General features: G+C 35.2%; 1 protein-coding gene across 1 annotated transcript in view; it reads left to right on the forward strand.

Annotated features, from left to right (window-relative positions):
* LOC136029907 (serine-rich adhesin for platelets-like) overlaps positions 1 to 21,245 on the forward strand; it is a 64,664-nt gene that overhangs the window by 15,439 nt on the left and 27,980 nt on the right. Inside the window, exon 3 of the mRNA XM_065708409.1 lies at positions 14,341 to 14,492. Coding sequence (XP_065564481.1) covers positions 14,341 to 14,492 — 152 coding nt within the window. The remainder of the gene's footprint in view (positions 1 to 14,340; positions 14,493 to 21,245) is intronic.

Below are 21,245 nucleotides of genomic sequence, written 5' to 3' on the forward strand. Positions count from 1 at the left end.
GGGACACAAATGACGACCGGGACACCGGGACATAGGGAATATAAATGACGACCGGGGAACTCAAAGAGAAAGCGACCGGGACACACAGAATGTTCGATTAGCAATCACCATCAACAAAGCACCGGGACACAAATGACGACCGGGACACAGGGAACATAAATGACGACCAGGACACTCAAAGAGAAATTACAGACCGGGACACCGGAACATAAATCACGACCGGGACAAAAATGACGACCGGGACACCAGGACACAGGGAATATAAATGACGACCGCGACAGTCAAAGAGAAATTACAGACTGGGACACCGGGACACAAATGACGACCGGGACACAGGAAAACAACAACAACGGGGACGTCGGGGAGCACAGGGGGATATATAAATGACGACAGGGACACAGGGAATGTTCGATTAGCAATCACCATCAACAAAGCTCAAGGGCAATCATTAGAATAATGAGGTATAGATCTGAATACAGATTGTTTTTCCCATGAACAATTATATGTTGCATTTTCAAGAGTCAGTAAACCTGACAATCTATTTATATGTACGTAGTTAAATATATATATATATATATATATTTATATGTATATATATATATATATATATATATATATATATATATATATATATATATATATATATATATATATATATATATATATATATATATATATATATATATATATATATATATATATATATATATATATATATATATATATATATATATATATATATCTATATTCTCAGGTGGGACACAGGGACTCAACTACAATGGCGCGTAACTAATATGGCGCGTAACGACTTGCGCGCGCGGGGGGGCTCGTAAAAAGCATATTTTTTCCTTATCCTTTATCTCACTTTGCTATAATAACTAAGCCCTCCCAAAAACGAAAAAAATAATTAAGAGAAACGAGAATACAGGAAATAGATAGTGTAGGATGTTCTCCACCGTTAATTCTATATATTTTGCTTTTGAATATACATAGAATATCCCCTAATCTCTTCTTTTCTTTATTCTTTTTAATTGTCTTACTTGCCCTTTGGCTGCTCAGTTTTACAATAAGGGGGATTTTCTGTGGGTTTATTATCTACGGGGATAAAGGAATGGCCTGCATGGTGGAGGGGATTTTTGGGCTAATTTGTCTGCTCTAGACGGATTATCCACGAGATATTAGCCAGCTACCTTCTCAGTACATGAAACTTATGTAGTGTGTGTAATTAAGCCCAAAATACATCTTTCAACAAATTCCAAACCTGTACTTGGGAGTGATTGTAACCTAACGGCAAATACATATGGGCCTAAAAAAGTTTTGTTGCCTTTATTTTTCTAAGTTAATATGATTGTTTAAAAAAAATATGCTAGTGTGAGAGTCGTACTCTTTTTTCCTGGTAACTAGTTGGAGCTTCTAGCTATGAGCCAATCGGCATACATAGCAATCTTTAAATAGCGTTTTATTCTAGATTTTACCAATATATACACATCAAAAACTTGAAATGATAATTCAACACAGGGAATCCTTATTTATAAAAGTAGTGACCGCCCTTTGGATTCAAGTGCACACATAAGAGGTATACCTGAAGTTATTAGACCCTCAAGACGTTATTACGCGCACCTGGGTCTTACGCAATACTATAGCGCACCTTTAACGATATAGTACACCTACGTAATAGGCATTGTTTACTTTTGGTTCCTATGTCATAGGGTTTGTTTACATTGATTGTTCCGTAATAAAAGGGTGTTCTCTTTGGGAGTTATGTGGTAGGGAGTGTTACTTATGTTAAGGATGACGTAATCTCACATGACTAGGTAGAGGTCATGGCCTCGTGGAGAATCCCGGTTGTAACTGAGGGGGACATACACGTGGGAGTTACGTGATGACGGTGCGCTTGGGAGATATGACGCAATCTTGCGTGACTTGATGGATTTATGGGGGTGATGTAACCTTACATGACTTGGTAGATTTATTGGGAATAATGTAACTGTAGTGCACACGTGGGGTATCTCGTAATGACGGTGCGCACACGTGTGTTACATGATACTTTAAGTGATTTTTTTAGGGGGGGTTTCATCTTCTTTCTTGTTGTTTTAATCAAAGAGAAACATTATAATCAAAAGATTTTTGTCCGCTTTAGGATTCGAATATGAGACCAGAGGTCTTCCCAATGATAAAACTTGAGCCTTAACCCTCTGGACCAGAAACTATTCATAATATTTTGATTCGGGTCATACTTTCTACATAACCTCTTGCACGCTAGACGAATTCCCTGTTCTCGCATACTAAAACGGTAAAATAATTCGCATGTTTCCAACCCTTTCCACTTGAGAACACAAGCATCTCAATGCTATTGCTTTTTCCTCTATTAGATATGCACCTGCATTTTAAGTGATAATATTTCTTCTGAAGTGGCTTAGACAGGTTGACTTAGCTATTCAATCAATGAGGTGTTACATAGCATTGGCTTTAGATATTTCTTTATGTAAATGATTATGTATTGAAGTTTTATCTTGGAGCAAGTAAGCTAAAGAATTAAGGCTTTTGTCCATACAACTTTTAGTAATAAAAACGTATTTACAAGTATTATTAAAACTCACAAAACAGCAATGAAAACACAACAAACGAAAAAACAAAAAGTGAAAAACTATAAACGATGAAATATAAGCAAGAAGAACCATAAATTACAGAAAGGTGGAACCTAGTAACCATTTCCAGAGAGTGAGTTGTTATTACAGTTAAATTTAAGCCATATTAAAAGGTATTTCTGAGAGGTCTTAATGAAAATGTATCTTTTCTATAACTCTATTTCACACGCCTTCAAGAAAAAAGAAAACATTTTTCGAATTCAGTTATTTCTTAGAGCTTTTAATGAAAATGCCACGTTTCTTAGATCCAAGACTATTTATATTTCACACCATCGTGACAATATGGGGCTAGCCCACCCTAGCAAGTAATTCCAGAGGATAGGGGTTGTTATTAAATGTAAAATTTTATTCACGCTTTAGTTTACTTTTTACTAAGCTCCTAAAAGTAACAATAAAGAATTTCGCATTTTTTGTTAGGAAAAATATCATGGATGCGTATCTGCTGTTGGACAGTCTTTTTGACTAAAATAAATGTCTATGTTAACTGTTATTTTGTAGACTGCCAGCACATTTTAAAAACTAATGCGCCACTGTACGGCATTACTGCCTGTGAAACTCGAGGCTCAATATGCATATAGACTTTTGATAATTCTAAATCAACTAACTGTCTCAGAATTTTTACACAATAGTATTTTAGCCTTCTTCTGGATAGAATTGTTATTTTGTACCGACAAATTGATGATAACACTACTTTGCTCTGGGGCAGTCTTTTTGGCTAAATAAATGTCTATGTTAACCGTTTTTTTTGTAGGACTACCTACAACTTTAGAAATAAATACGATACCGTACGACATTACTACCTCTGAAAATCGAGGCTCGATTTGCGTATGGATTTTCGATAATTCTAAATCAATTAACCATCTCAAAATTGTCACACAAAATCTTTTTGGCCTTTTGTGACTTAAATTGTTGATTTACACTACAAAATGACTGAAAACGCTGCTTTTCTATAGCACACTCTTTTTGGCAAATATAAATGTCTATGTTCACCGTTAATTTTGTAGGACTGTGTGCACGTTTTACAAGCGAATGCACTACCGTACCACAGTAATGTTTCTGAAATTCGAGGCTCAGTATGTATAAATATTTCAATAATCCTAAGTCAATTAATAGTCTCAGAATTTTCACACAATAGCATTTGAGCCTTCTTTTGGCTAGAATTGTTGTTTTACACCGCAAAATGGCTGAAAACACCACTTTGATCTGGGACAGTTTTTTTGGCTAAAGTAAATGTCTATATCAAAAGTTTATTTTGTAGGACTACCAGCTGCTTTAGAAATGAACGCGCCACCGTAAGATACTACTGCCTCAGAAAATCGGGGCTCAATATGCGTATAGATTTTTGATAATTCAATTAACTATTTCAGAATTTTGACACAATATCTTTTTGGCACTTTTGACTAGAATTGTTGTTTTGCACTAAAAGATGGCTGAAATCGCTACTTTGCTATGACACACTCTTTAGCTTAAACAAATGTCTATGTAAAGCATTTATTTTATAGGACTACCTGCACCTTTTAAAAACGAATGCGCTACCGTACGGCATTACTGTATCTGAAACTCAAGGCTCAATATGCGTATATATTTCAATAACTAAAAATCAATTAACTCTCTCAGAATTTTCACGCAATAGCATTTTAGCCTTTTTTGGCTAGAATTGTTGTTTTGCACTGGAAAATGGCTTAAAGCTTTAGTTTTTTTTATTTAATATACGCAATAAAAACATACGAATATAGAAGTTCGCTACGTAAGTTAATTCGTAAGTTGCGTATATTTTTCACTTATGAAAACGTTCGTAAGAAATTAAAAGTTATAGTTGCCTCTTTAAGCAATCAAAAAATTTAGAGGGCAACTAGGCCTCCTCTTTCGCTCCTTTGTTCTCAAAATCTTTCGATTAAAACTATGAAAAAGCTATTTAGCCCAAAAAAATTAATATGCAAATTTCGTTTAAATTATTTATGCGCGGAGAGCCAAGATCAAAAAATGCATTGATTCAAAAACGTCCAGAAATTAAACAAAAAACAAGTTTTTGAAATTAAAGTAAGGAGCGAAATTAAAACTTAAAACGAAGAGAAAGGGGGCTTTTTCTCCTCAACGCCCCGCTCTTTACGCTAAAGTTTTTTACTGTTTTAAAATGTAGAGTTAAGAGAAAGAGTCAAACTTTAGCGTAAAAAGTGGGGCGTTGAGTAGGAAAAGCCCCTTTCATATACGGAGTAATTTCTGTTCGTTTTAAGTTTTAATTTCGCTCCTTACTTTCATTTAAAAAACTCTTTTTTTTTTGTTTAATTTAAAACCTAAAACGTACAGAAATTATTCCGTATAAATAAAAAAAGATCATTACAGTGTTGTTTCTACACTAAAATTTAATTAAAAATGAGCAACGATTATTTAAAAAAAAATACAACAAAGTTTTCCGAGGAAAGCAAAGAGTGAAGTTGAAACTTAAAACGAACAAAAATTACTACTTCACAGCCTATCTTATATATAGTAATATAACCAGTGCAAATAAAACAACTGGTGGTATATCCCTATGTTTGTAGGATTACAGAAAACTGGCTTTTTTTATAATGTTCACAATGAGCTCAGTTCAATGATTGACTGTCGTTTTCGATCTGAAAAGGACGTTTCATGTTTATTGTGCAAATAAGTTCGAAGTGAAGCAATCTTGATAGTAAAATTAAATAAAAAAAACTAATTTTTTTTAGTTGAAAGTAAGGAGCGACATTAAAACTTAAAACGAACAGAAATTACTCCGTATATGAAATGGGTTGTCCCCTCCGCAATCCCTCACTCTTTACGCTAAAGCTTTTAAATGTTTTAAAAAGTAGAATTGTGGCAAAGAGTCAAACTTTAGCGTAAAGAGCGAGGGATTGCGGAGGGGACAACCCATTTCATATACGGAGTAATTTCTGTTCGTTTTAAATTTTAATGTCGCTCCTTACTTTCAGCTAAAAAAATTAGTTTTTTTTTATTTAATTTCTGAACGTTTTGAATTAATGCATGTTTGGTTTTGGCTCTCCGCACATAAATCATTAAAATGAAATTTGTATATTAATTCTTTTTTTGGCTAAATGGCTTTCTCTTAGTTTTGATCAGACGATTTTGAGAAATAAGGGGTGGAGAAAGAGGCCTAGTTGCCCTCCAATTTTTCGGTTACTTAAAAAGGCAACTAGAACTTTTAATTTTTAACGAACGTTTTTATTAGTAAAAAATATACGTAACTTACGTAACAAACTTTCATAATCTTATATTTTTATTATGTATACGAGGGGGTTTGTACCCTCGTTAATACCTCGCCCTTTACACTAAATCGTAAGTGTTGTCCCAATTCTTTAAGAATGACCCCTGAATCAGAAAGGCCGTAGAATAAATAGTTGAAATTACTAAAAATACTTTAGCATAAAGAGCGAGGTATTTATCTCCTCCTAAATACCTCGCTCTTTATGCTAAAGTATTTTTAGAACCCCTCATATGCGTAATAATCTCTGTTCGTTTAAGTTTCAATGCTACTCCTTCCTTTCATTTGAAAAAATGTTTTCATGTTTATTTTTCATTGTTTTCTTATAGTAATGCTAGAAAATCCTGCGCCCTTTTCATTGAATTTTTCTTCCCCCATGACAGATTCCTCCAAGGAAAGATCCTCCAACATAGCCCCCTACCCTCAGCCCTATCCCCCAAAAAAATAAAATCCCCCTGAAAACGTCTGTACACTTCCCAATAACCATTACTATATGTAAACACTGGTCAAAGTTTGTAACTTGTAGCCCCTCCCCCAGGGATTGTGGGGGAGTAAGTCATCCCCAAAGACATAGTTATTATGGTTTTCGACTATGTTGAACAAAATGGCTATCTCAAAATTTTGATCCGTGGACTTTGGGAATAACCGAGCTTGGGAGGGGGCCTAGATGCCCTCCAATTTTTTGGTCACTTAAAAAGGGCACTAGAACTTTTCATTTCCGTTAGAATGAGCCCTCTTGCAACATTCTAGGACCACTTGGTCGATACGATTATCCCTGGGGAAAAAAACAAACAAACAAACACGCACCAGTGATTTGTCTTATGGTAAAAAATACAAAATTCCACTTTTTGTAGATAGGAGCTTGAAACTTCTACAGCAGGGTTCTCTGATACGCTGAATCTGATGGTGTCATTTTCGTTAAGATTCTACGACTTTTAGGGGGGTGTTTCCCCCTATTTTCTTAAATAATGTAAATTTTCTCAGGCTCGTAACTTTTGTTGGGTAAAACTAAACTTGATGAAACGTATATATTTAAAATCAGCATTAAAATGCGATTCTTTTGATGCAGCTATTGATATCAATATTCAATTTTTTAGAGTTTTAGTTACTATTGAGCCGGGTCGCTCCTTCCTACAGTTCGTTACCACGAACTGTTTGATTAAGACTAGAGACGCATTTTACAATTTGTATCCCAACTTGAAATTCTCCGTTTTATAGAGAAAAATAACTGGATTTCCAGAGTTCATATTACGGTTGATAGGTTCGTAATTTCGACTAATATTAGGTGAGACCAAGATGTTACCTGATATATCAATCTGTTATTTTGTATTCTGTTTAATGACTTTAAACTTATTATTTTCATGCCTAAGTTCTTAAAATAATTCTAATTGTATACTAAAAGTTACTGATATCACAGCTTCTGTAAGACTGTGGAGAGCGTTATACACTAGTTTGTTGTTGTGAGGCTACGTACTTACTTTTGACTCCTAAATCAATATTCATATTTTTATACTTGGTTTTGTGTTTTCAGTAAAGTGCTAGTTTTATGTTTTCCTATAAATATAGGGAAAAAATCATCAATTTATTTATTTGCGATTGGTTTACTGATATATGTTAAATAGGCTGTGAAGTAATAATGTCCGTTCGTTTTAAGTTTCAACTTCGCTCTTTAATTCCCTCGGAAAAACTTTTTTTTAAAATTAATTACCAATACAGCAATCGGTCATAAAATGGGCTACAAATGAACAGGGTATTCATATAATGATAGGATCGCTAATCTTATTGACTACGTTATCGTGAAACGAAGACTGGCAGCACCAAACAGTTCGTGGTAACGAACTGTAAGTAAGGAGTGACTCGATTCAATAGTAACCTAAACTCTAAAAAACGCAATTTTGATATGAATAGATAAACCAGCTTATTGTGCTAATTCCAAATATATGAGATTCATCAAGTTTTGTGTTACCTACGAAAAGGTACGAGCCTGAAAAAATTTGCCTCATTTTTGGAATAGGGAGAAACAACCCTCAAAATTTAATAAATTTCAAAGAAAATCACACCATCAGATTCAACGTACCCAAGAATTCTAATGTAGAAGTTTCAAGTTTCTCGATACAAAAATGTAAAATTTTGCTATTATTCCCAGAAGACAGGTTACGGATGCGTGTTTTTTTTTTTTTTTTTTTTTTTTTTTTTCATCAGTGGTGATTGTATTTGAATAGTTCTCCTAGATAGGGTGCATTCGAACACAAATTAATCGTTCTCGTTCCCTTTTTGAGTGACAAAAAATATTGGAGGGCAACTGGCCCCCTCCCACGTCTATTTATTCCCCAGGATTGTCTGGTGAAAATTTTGGGATAGACCTTTTCTCTATCCCAAATTTAGCTTAAAGATCAAATAACTCTGACTCCATGGGTAGATTGACCCCCCACGGTGCGTGGGGAGAGGCCTGTAAGTTTTGAAATTTGCTCATTGTTTACGTATATTATTTGTTATTGGGAAGTATGCAAATACTTTTTAGTGAGAGGTGAGGGATTGTGCTTGGAACGGATTTCCACTGTGAGAATCTTCCATGGGGAGAGAAATTTTCGGGGTGGAGTCCAGGGAAAATTTTACAATCGGGGGGATTTGACAAAATTTCTATACGAAATTCTTATTAGTTGTCTTACATTATCTTTGCCAACTCAATGTTGCCTTTGGAGACGTTCCTGGGGAATTATGAGGGGGCTATTTTTCGCATGTTTGAATTTCCGGAAGAAAATTTCTGCGGAAGGGGGCATTTCCGGAGTGATTGAGAAACCGATTAGGGATTAAATTCTTTTTCAAATGAAAATATGCTTAGGATAATTATTCAGGCTGAATCGTCCAAAAGAAATTTTACGGGGAGGGGAATTTCCAGCGAGGATGGAACTATTTGGAGGGAACTTGACAGAGGGAGGGTTGTACTTTACTTTTAATGAAATTTTCGTGATGGAGTTTCCCGTGAGCAGGGGTTATGTTTCATGGAAATTATTCCGTAAATGAAGGGTTGCTCCCTACTCAATACCTTGCTCTTTACGCTAAAGTTTAACTGTTTATCCCAGCTTTTAAGAACTGCTACTGAATGTTTTAATTAGAAAAGAAAGCTTTTTTTAAAGTGCTGACAGCTTAACGTAAAGAGCGTAACGTAACGTAACGTAAAGATATTGAGTAGGAGAAGTACTCCTACTTCTACTATTGTGACTACTACTACCACTAAGGGTAAATGTATGAAAGTAAAAATTTCAGGGAGTATTGAGGGGGAAGTTGAACTAAATTAAAACACACTGTGTGTATGCAGGTTGTTAAAGGGGCTTGTTAATAATATAGTAAGAGGACTGGAATTTCCTCCCTCCTATCCAGAAAATATCCCCTCGTAATACACACCCTCCTTCTGGAACCCTCCTGCTGCTCCGCGGCTTGTTCGTATCCAATCACTTTTGACTTATCAAACTTATCCCGGCTCAATAGTAACCAAAACTCTAAAAAATGGAATTTTGATACCAATAGCTACATCAAAAGAATCGCATTTTAATGCCGGATTTAAATATATAAGTTTCATCAAGTTTAGTATTACCCATCAAAAGTTACGAGCCTGAGAAAATTTGCATTATTTTAGAAAATAGGGGGGAAAGGCCCCCTAAAAGTCATAGAATCTTAACGAAAATCACACCATCAGATTCAGCGTATCGGAGAACCCTACTGTAGAAGTTTCGAGCTCCTATCTACAAAAATGTGGAATTTTGCATTTTTTGCCAGAAGGCAGATCACGGATGCGTGTTTATTTGTTTTTTTTTTTTTTTTTTTTTTTTTTTTTTTTTTTCTTTTTCCCAGGGGTGATCGTATCGACCCAGTTGTCCTAGAATGTTGCAAGAGGGCTCATTCTAACGGAAATGAAAAGTTCTATTGCCCTTTTTAAGTGACCAAAAAAATTGGAGGGCACCTAGGCCCCCTCCCACGCTAATTATTTTCCCAAAGTCAACGGATCGAAATTCTGAGATAGCCATTTTATTCAGCGTAGTCGAAAAACCTTATAACTATGTCTTTGGGGACGACTTACTCCCCCACAGTCCCCGTGGGAGGGGCAACAAGTTACAAACTTTGACCTGTGCTTACATATAGTAATGGTTATTGGGAAGTATACAGGCGTTTTCAGGAGGATTTTTTGGTTTGGGGGAGGGGTTGAGAAGAGGGGGATATGCTGGGGGAACTTTCCTTCGAGAATTTGTAATGGGAGAAGAAAATTTCCATGAAGGGAGAGCAGGATTTACTAGCATTATTAAAAAAAACAATTAAAAAATAAAAGTGAAAAAGCTTTTTCAGCTGGAAGTAAGGAACAGCAATAAAACTTAAAACAAACAGAAATTATTACCCATATGAGGGGCTCACCTCCTTCTAATACCTCGCTCTTTACGCTAAAGTATTTTCAGTAATTTCAACTACTTATTCTACGGCTTTTGTGATTCAGGGGGTCATTCTTAATGAATTGGGATAAAATTTAAGCTTTAGTGTAAAGAGCGAGGTACTGACGATGGGGCGAATCCCCTCATATATGTAATAAAAACATGAGAATACAAAAGTTTTTTACGTAAGCTAATTTATAAGTTACGTAAATCTTTTACCAATAAAAAGATTCGTAAAAAATTAAAAGTACTAGTTGCCTTTTTAATTAACCAAAAAATCGGGGGGCAACTAGGCTTCGTCTCCCGCTCTTTTTTTCTCAAAATCATTCAATCAAAATTATGAGAAAGCCATTGAGCCAAAAAAAAAAAAAAAATGCAAATTTCGTTTTGATTATTCCTCTGCGGAGAGCCAAAATCAAAACATGCATTTGATTCAAAAACGTTCAGAAATTAAATAAAAAAAACAAGTTTTTTTAACTGAAAGTAAGGAGCGACATTAAAACTTAAAACGCACAGAAATTACTTCGTATATGAAAGAGGCTGCTTCCTCATCAACGCCCCGCTCTTTACGCTAAAGTTTTTTACTGTTTTAAAAAGAAGAATTGAGAGAAAGAGTCAAGCTTTAGCGTAAAGAGCGGGGCGTTGATGAGGAAGCAGCCTCTTTCATATACGAAGTAATTTCTGTGCGTTTTAAGTTTTAATGTCGCTCCTTACTTTCAGTTAAAAAAACTTGTTTTTTTTTTATTTAATAGAAAAAGGACTAGAGCTCTCAATGTCTGATTAAATGAGCACCCTTTGAGGTTTCTGTGATCATGAAGTGGAGCTAGGGATGAGGAAGGGGGAGTCCCCTCCATATACGGAATAAATTCTGCTCATTTTGGGGTTTAATTTTACCCTTTACTTCTATGATAACAGCCTAGACCAGACATATTCAAAGAAATCAAGAGGGATTAAATATCAGTTTCGTATTTTGTTTTATTACTTTCGAGTTTTTTAAAGTATTTTTTTTTTTAACGTAACCTTATATTATTTTTTTTGTGAGACCACACTGCTAAACAAATGACGAGCAAATAAATGGTCGAATGAGGTAAGTCTACTTACAGCAATCGTCATTAGTAAAAATATTAAAGCATTAAAATAAAAACTAACACATTTATACAGAACAAAATAATTACCGCCGTTTCACAAATAGTCTACGGTTCAACTGTATCCAGACTATCCAGACTTTTGGGCCTTTTTTAACTCTAATAAATGGACTTATCCCCATTTAAACATTTATAAAGTTTTTCTCGCACCCCATTCGGATAAAATAACCCCTCCAAATAAATCTCTTGGATGCGGCCCTTTGGATTATATGTCTATTTTACTTCCACTTTCCCCCTCGTGTCTCCCTTAGACCTAATTCTGTATTTATCTGAAGGCTCAACGAGAGTTGGGATGTTTTGGTATTAAAATGTATCCTTTGAGGCATCTTCTTATCTCTCCAACTACAAAACAGTCATAGAAGCCTATGAAGAGTTTTAAAGCTCTTATATGCAAATGTTTGGAATTGCAAAACGACAGAAAATTTACCTATGACAGTGAAATTTGTTTAAACCTTAAAAATATTTTGGCTAGTTATGTAGAGAGGAAGATGCCTCAAAGGGCGCATCTTAATACCAAAACATGCCAACTCTCATTGAGCCATAAGATAGATACAGAATTAGTTCTAAGAAAGAGATGATAAAAAGAATTTTAAAAAATTCCTTATAACAATAATAATTAAAACGAACAAAAGCCAAGAAACAGTTTCTAAAAAAGAAATTTTTTTTCAGAGAACAGTAAATAGCTATACATAAAACGAGCAGTCATACAGTCAAATAACAATCTATATATATAAAAATAAGTTGTCTGTCTGTGTGTCTGTCTGTCAGGTGACGTCATGTTTCTGTGTCGACTGACGTCATGTTTTCGACTGACGAAATTACAGACCGGGACATGGGGACACAAATGACGACCGGGACACCGGCACATAGGGAATATAAATGACGACACTCAAAGAGAAAGCGACCGGGACACAAGGAATGTTCGATTAGCAATCACCATCAACAAAGCACCGGGACACAAATGACGACCGGGACACAGGGAGTATAAATGACGACCAGGACATAAGTAAAAAAAAAAACTAAAAAAAACTAGAAAAAGGTAAAAACTACAAAAAAAAAACTAAAAACTAATAAAAAAAACTAAAAAAGCTAAAAAACTAAAAAAACTAAAAAAGAAAAAAAAATAAAAAAGGGAAAAAATGAAAAATAAAGGAGAAAAACAAAACTAAAAAAACGAATATATATACAGACCGGGACACCGGGATACAAATGACGACCGGGACACAGGGAATATAAATGACGACCGGGACACAGGGACACAACTACAACGGGGACGCCGGGGGCACAGGGGGATATATAAATGACGACGGGGACACAGGGAATGTTCGATTAGCAATCACCATCAACAAACCTCAAGGGCAATCATTAGAATCATGAGGTATAACTAAAAAAACTAAAAAACGTAAAAAACTAAAAACTAAAAAAAGACCAATTCAAAAACGAATGTATATACAGACCGAGACACCGGGACACAAATGACGACCGGGACACAAGGGATATAAATGACGCCCGGGACACTCAAAGAGAAATCACAGACTGGGACACCGGGACACAAATGACGACCGGGACACAGGGAATATAAATGACGACCGGGACACAGGGACACAACTACAAAGAGGACGCCGGGGGGCACAGGGGGATATAAAAATGACGACAGCGACACAGAGAATGGTCGATTAGCAATCACCATCAACAAAGCTCAAGGGCAATCATTAGAATCATGAGGTATAGATCTGAATTCGGATTGTTTTCCCATGGACCATTATATGTTGCATGTTCAAGAGTCGGTAAACCTGACAATCTATTTATATGCACAGACAATGGGACAGCAAAGAATGTTGTATATTCGCAAGTTTTACGTAGTTAAAAACATATATATATATATATATATATATATATATATATATATATATATATATATATATATATATATATATATATATATATATATATATATATATATATATATATATATATATATATATATATATATATATATATATATATATATATATATATATATATATATATATATATATATATATATATATATATATATATATATATATATAGCTATATTCACAGGTGGGACATAGGGACACAACTACAATGGCAAGTAACTAATATGGCGCGTAACGACTTACGCGCGCGGGGGGTTTGGGGGGGCACGAAGCGCCCCCACCAACTAGGTGTTGGGGTGGCGCGAAGCGCCACCCCAACAGCTAGTTGGAAATAAAAGTAAACGAGAATGGCCGAAGTGAAACCCGAGTGAACGGAAATGAATAATCATGTCAAACATAAAGATAACAAATACTGTTACTGACGAATAGCTGATTCCTAAAACAAATAGAAATTAAAGATGAATAACCAAGACTGAATCTAAGGTATTGTCAAGAGCCTAAAGGTTAGGTTGTGTTGGGTTGGTTTGGGTTTCCATTATGAAATCCGTTATGAAAGTAAATTTCTAGTCGTTTTTTGTTTGAATTATAATACTACTCCAGTTGCGGTTGCCATTACTTTTCGTCAAAAAGTAACGAATTCTTTTTTGGAAACATTTTTTAGTTAGTATCTTTAAAATTATTGTTCTAATTTTACGGCAAATTACTTTTCGTTTTTATTTATTGTTTTTTTTTTTTTTCTTGAGACTGAAGTAGGCTACTTTGGCTCTATTCGACTTCGTTTGTTATAGTTGCATTTAGTTCAGTAAAATTCAATCTTCTGTCTCAAATCAAAGTGTAATCTATTATTTGATTTTTTTTTTCTACCTTTTTATTTTATTTTCAATAGTATTTAAAAGTAATTAAGTGCTCTAATAGTGTTAAACAAGGGCAGATTTGAAGTAAAAAATATCTAGATATATTCCCTGATGTCCTCCTATTTTCTTTCAGAATGCTTCCTTGCAACTCCTCCATATCCTCCTGCGTGCCCTGAGGGATTCTCTGGCAGCGCTTACTGGGAATGTGAGTGCAATTCTCCAGAATGCACATTAGTTTTACTGAACTGTAACAATATATGGCTAGATTCAGTAAACTGTGAAGTAGTAAGTAAATATTCTACTATATTTTTTTATTCTTTATATCTCGTTCTTTATTCAGTATCTTTGCGAAAGGAATGGTAAATTTCATTTGGAAGGGGTTTAACTCATTATTGAACGGGGGAGGTGAATTAGCAAGGGTGAGTTCCTTACCATAGAATCCAAAAGCATCTCTATTATGTAAATACAGTTTAAACGTAAATAAAGTTTATGACCACTCAGTTTTTAAACAATATATTGAAAAAATTAGAAAAAGCCCCAAAAAATTTAATTTTCCAAAATTAGAAAAATCTCAAGTTTCTTTGCTTTCTCTACAGTAAAATTCTGCTCCTTTGCCTTGAAACTAAATTGACCTGTTCTCCCATGTGTGATAATAATTGCTCCTTTTTATCGCTAATTTGCCATTATTTTTCGCAGCTTTTACTTTGAATAAGTCTTGTTTCTTTTTAAATTCTTCGTAGCTCTAGAATTTTGAGACTCCAAAATCTATTTTTGAGTTTCAGGATAGAAGTTAGTTATGACCTGATATGACTTGATAAGCCGGAGCTCCAGATTGACAACCAGAAGTTAAAAGAAGGCTAAAAGAATGCAATACATAATCCTTTATCGGGGGGGGGGGAGTTTGAGACATCATAACGGATCAAATGCATGTATCGAATGTATTATGCGGAATCACGAGAAGTTCGTTGCAAATTCAATTGGCTGGATTTCGGCCGGACCGAAATCACTCTTTGCATACTATGCCTGGCCAATCCGTAAAAATTGATATTACGCCAATGCGTAAAATTGAGTCGGTAAAGAGAGAGCAAGACATATAAAGAAATTTCGTATAAGAATTCTGGCAAGTTCCCCAGTATAAAATTTCTCCTGAGAAGTTCACCCTCTGGAAACTTTCCTCTCCGTGAAGAGTTTTTACCGTGCAAAATCCTCCCAGTAGAAAATTCGTCCTCCTCTCTCTACCCAAAAACTGTATATATACTTCCCAATAACAAATACTATATGTAAGCAATGGCAAAGTTTTATAACTTAAAGACCTTCCCCAGGGCTCTGGAAGGTCATGTTATCTCCAAAGATATAGTCATCGGGCCTTTCAAATATGCTGAACATATTAGCTATCTCAGAATTATGATCGAATGATATTGGGAAAGAAATTGGCGTAAGAGGGGTCTCGGTGCTCATCAATTTTTTTGGTCACTTAAAACGGGCACTAGAACTTTGAATTTCCGTTAGAATGAGCTCTTTCCCGATGTTTTAGGCCCACTGGGTTCGCACGATCACCCTCGGGGAAAAAATTACAAAAAACGAATAAACAGGCATCCCTGATCTTTCTTCTGGCAAAAAATACAAAATTCCACATTTTTGCAAATAGTAGCCTAAAACCTGTACAGTAGCGCTCTCGGATTTGTGGGAACTGATGGTATGATATTCATTAAGGATCTATGACTTTTAGCGGGTGCTTCCCTTTTTTGTCTTTCGAAATGAGTGCTTCCCTTTTCCCTAAATGGGTGCTTCCCTTTTTACTGTCTAGTAAAATGATCTATCCCTATTTGAAAGCTTATTTGTTGATTTCTATTGCAATTGCCACAATGCTATCTATCATACAAGAGATGAAAAACTTGTTTATAGTTTGAAGAAAAGTAATTTAAGTACCAAAGAAATCAAACTAACGGTTTTGCAACGTTGAAGTGTGAAAATGAATAAGCTAAACTAGTTATTTGACAAGCTTTTAGTCCAATAAAATTCAACCGGTGACAAAGATAGGAGATGAAAAATATGTCAATGATCAAACAGTTCGTGGTAACAAGTAAGTAAGAACTGTGAGTAAGGAGCGACTCGGCTCAATATTAATTGAAACTCTGAAAACTGGAATTTTGATGTCATCGAAAGATAGATCAAAAGAATCAACCCATTTTGCGGATTCCAAATATTAAAGATTCATCAAATTTAGTGTTACCCCTCAAAAGTTAGGCTACAAGCCTGAGAAAATTTATTTGATTTTTGAAATAGGGGGAAACAACCCCTAAAATTCAAGGAATCTTGATGAAAACCACATTATCCCATTTGGCGTACCAGAAACACCTACTGTAAAAGTTTTAAGCTCCTATATACAAAAATGTGAAATTTTGCTTTTTCAGATCAGGGATTCCTGTTTATTTGTCTTTTTGTTGTTGTTTTTTTCCAGAGTTGACTGTGTTGAAATTATGGTCCTAGAAGATCGGGAGAGGGTGTATTCAAACGCAAAATTAAAATTGCCAGTGCTTTTTATAAGTGACAAAAAAGATTAGAGGCCAACTGGCCCCCCTCTCAAAATTTTGAGATAGCTATTTGATTCATTACAGTTGGAAGATCAAATAATTGTTAAATGGCCCCTCACACTCCGTGGGATGAGGCCTCTAAATTGTGAAATTTGCCAATTGTTTACGTATAATACAGACATTTTTCGGAGGAGAGGGTGTGTCTGGGATGTATCTCCATCGGGAGAATCTTCCTTGAGGACAAAAACTTCCGGAAGGGTATGTGAAAATTCCGAGGAAAATTTTACAGTGGCTGTATTTGACAGAATTCCTATACGAAATTCTTGTTAATTGTCTTGCTGAATTTTTGCTAGCTCAGTTTTGCATGTGGAGGTGTTCAGGGGAAATTATCTGGGGGCTATTTTCCGTGTGTTTTGATTTCCAGAAAAATTCTATGGAAGGGGCATATCCGGAGTCATGAAGAAACTGATTAGAGATTAAAGTCTTTTTCAGATGAAAATATGCTAAGAATAATTTTTCAGGCTGAATCGTCCGCAAGAAATTTTATGGGGAGGGAGATTTTCAGCGAGGATGGAACTATCAGATGGGACTTGACGAGGGAGAGTAATTTACTTTGGATGAAATTTTCATGTAGGAGTTTCTCGTGAGGGAGAGGATCTATTTCATGGAGATTGAGCCAATTTATCTGAATTATTTGGAAAACAAAGAGAAATCAAATAAAAAACATATTTTTCTAACTGAATGTAAGGAGTAAGGAGCAACATTAAAATTCAAAACTAACAGAAATTATTCCGTATATGAGGAGTTGCCCTATCATCAATACCTTGCTCTTTACGCTTAAGTTTGACTTTTTGTCCCAATTCATTAGAACGGCCAATGAAACACAGCTTAATTAGAATAGAGGCTTTTTTGAAAGTGCTAACACCTTTAGCGTAGACAGCAAAGCATATGAGGAGGGAAAACCCTTCATATATGGAATATTTTCTGTTCGTTTTGAATTTTAATGTTGCTCCTATCTTTCGGTTCAAATAAATGTTTTTTTAATTGATCTATTATTTATTCTTAAAGACAACTTCGAACAGATTAAATAAAATTGACAAGTTTATTCAATGCATTTTCCTAAGGACTAAAAGGTTAAACTCTGCTTAGTATAAAGTTTGAAGTGATGAATTCAATTTGTTGCGGTTTATTCAGTGAATCTTTCCAACAATGAATGGCTTTAACTCTGTTGTTTACAAAGAATCAACAGCCGAACTAAGTTGGACGCGGTTTATCCCTTGGAATTTTCCTCAGTAATAATAGATTTAACCTGTTGAATATTACATTTTAACTGATGGATTAAAGTACATGTGGTTTATTCAGTGAATTTACCCAATATTGAATAGCTTAATATGTGTTGACTGTCAAGTTTGAAAAGGTGAATTAAATTCGTCATAGAAAATTTCGGATAAATTCATTTCGAATTTAATGGATAAATTCGGAAAATTCACTGTATTTTCCTAAGTATTAAAAGATTTGACTCTGTTGAGTATAAAGTTTTGAACTGATGAATTAAATTTGACATAGTTTATTCAATGAATTTTCCCAAGAATGAATACCTTTAGCTCTATTAATCTAAAAGTTTGATCAGATGAACCAGTTTTACACGTTTTATTCCTTGAATTTTCTAAAGGACTACAAATGTTTAACCCTATTGAGTATAAAGTTTGAGCTGATGAATTAAATTTATCACGGTTTACTTCTTGAATTTTCCTTAGGACTAACAGGATTAACTCTGTTGAGTATATAGTTTGAGCAGATGAATTTAATTTGACACGGTTTATTCATTTGATTTTCCTCAGGACCAAAAGGTTTCGCTCTGTTGACGGTTAAGTTTGAACTGATGAATTAAATTTGACGTGGTTTAATCAGTGGATTTTCTCCAAGAATGAATAGCTTTAACTCTGTTGATTACAAGGTTTGAACATATAAATTAAATTTGGCATGGTTTATTTATTGAATTTTCTTAAGGACTAAAGGGTTTAACTGTGTTGAGTATAAAGTTTGAACTGATGAATTAAATTTGACGTTGTTTCTTCATTGAATTTTCCGAAGAATGATTAGCTTTAACTCTGTTGATGTCAAAGTTTGAACAGATTAATTGAAAACCTCATGTGACCCCTGTAATAGTGTCAGTGTTTACAAGTTCTTGCTCTTGGATCTCTGAGTTTTTCAACAAGTAGTCTAAATGTTGGAGGTGCCAGCGTACCAAAAAATTAATGGAAGCATAACGAAGTCATGCAACGGGATATTTTTTTCTATTGAAATAATGACCTTATCAATGTTACTTGTTATTAATATACTATGAAAAATTTGAATGTTTGAAATCGTTCCATAAAATTGTTCATCACGTTTTCTGTCGACATGACATTTATTCTTATTCGGTGTCAAACACGGCTTTTAACATGGTTTCAGCTACAGGTTCAATATGAGTTTAGTCATTAGCATTATTGGATTCATTGTCTGTATCTTTCTGACTCTCGATGGTAGTAGTAACATTTGCTAGTGCTTTTTTTTATCGATTAGTCTTTATAGTCCTTGGTGATATTATGTTTCAATGCCCTTTTTATTTTGCTTTCAATTTCACCGTCTATTACCATATTATTTTTGCATAACTTGCAGTTTTGGCATATAAACAAGATTTGCATTATAAAGCTGTAAGGATATGCCTGTCTTCTTTTGACCTCCCATTGAATGCTAATACCCAAGAGATGGCAATGGCTTTTATCAACAGCTAAAGTGTTCGCTGCACAATGAGCAAGAAGTTGCCCCTCTCCATGTACTAATAGGTTAAAGCTCGCATTCTCTTTGATTTGAAACGTCTCTGGATATCTCATTCTCATACCCACTCCATAAGAGTTGAATTTTTTGATACTCCAAATGAATCTAATGTCTCAATGTCATTACTATGCACGCATACATTTCAAATAGTGTTGCCACTGTTGCTAGTTATGTAGTTAGGACGTTTGTCCTCGTCAGTCTTCATTGCTATGACAGCTTTATAATGTGCACACACTTTCTTGGAATATTTAATCTGGACTCGTTTTCAAATAATATGCATGTGTTTATCCTTCCAGTGCACGATTAGTTTTCATTGAAAACATTCAATAAACACTAGATACGTGATTGACATAACTGGAACGGATCCGCTCTCTTTAGGGGAGCTGGGGAGAGGATTAATTCTGAAAATTCAGAAAAATGAGGTATGTTTAACTTATAAAGGAGTGATCAGATCTTAACAAAATTCGATGTTTGGAAGGATATTGTGTCTCAGAGCTCTTGTTTTAAATCCTGGCCGGATCCCGTGACACTGGGGGGAGTTGGGGGACCTAAAATCTTGGAAAACGCTTGGAATGGAGGTATCGGGATGAAGCTTGGTGGTGAAAATAAGCACAAATCCTAAATAGGTGACTGGTATAACTGGAATGGTTCCGCTCTCTTTCAGGGAGCTGGGGGGGAGGGTTAGTTCTAAAAACTTAGAAAATGAGGTATTTTTAACTTACGAAGAAGTGATTAGATCCTAATAAAATTTCATGTTTGGAAGGACTTCGTAATTCGGAAGTCTCATTTAAATTTCGACCGGATCCAGTGTCATTGGGGGGGGGCGGAAATCCTGGAAAACGCTTAAAGCGGAGACATCGGGATGAAACTCGGTGGGAAGAATAAGCACAAGTCCAAGATATGTCACGGAAACAACTGGACTGGATTCGCTCTCTTTGTGGAGTAGGGGAGGGGGGAGTAAGTCGAAAAAACTAGAAAATGAGGTATTTGTAACTTACGAATGGGTAATCAGATCTTACTTAAATTTGATATTTAGAAGGATTTTGTGCTTTAGAACTCTCATTTTAAATTCCGACCAGATCCAGTGAGATGGAGGGGGGGGTGTTGGAGGGGAAAACCGAAAATCTTGGAAACCGGAAATCCTGGAAAACGTTTAGATTGGAGAGATCTGGATGACACTTGTTGGGAAGAATAAGCATAAGCTATAGATACGTCATTGACATAATTGGAACGGATCCGTTCTTTTTGGGGGAGCTGGGGGTTGTTAATTTGGAAAAATTAGGAAAATCGATATTTTTAACTTAAGAACGGGTGACCGGATCTTAATGAAACTTGATATTTAGAAGTAATTCATGTCTCAGAGCTCTTATTTCAAATCCCGACCAGATCTGCTGACATTGGGGGGGGGGGGAGTTGGAGGTGGAAACCGGAAATCTTGGAAAACGCTTATAAATGTCGTAGATTCGTGATTAACGTAACCGGACTGGATCTGCTCTCTTTGGGGGAGATGGGGGTGGGGTTCAATGCTTTGGCGAGTTTGGTGCTTCTGGACATGCTAGAACGGTGAAAATCGGTAAGCATATCAAGGAGCTGCACAAATTGACTTGATAAAGGAGTTTTCCCCGATTTAACCGTCTGGGGGGCTGAAGGGAGAAGAAAAATTAGAAAAATTGAGGTATTTTTA

The sequence above is a fragment of the Artemia franciscana genome, chromosome 8 (genome assembly GCF_032884065.1).
Source record: "Artemia franciscana chromosome 8, ASM3288406v1, whole genome shotgun sequence".
In the NCBI taxonomy this organism is placed as follows: Eukaryota; Metazoa; Arthropoda; class Branchiopoda; order Anostraca; family Artemiidae; genus Artemia; species Artemia franciscana.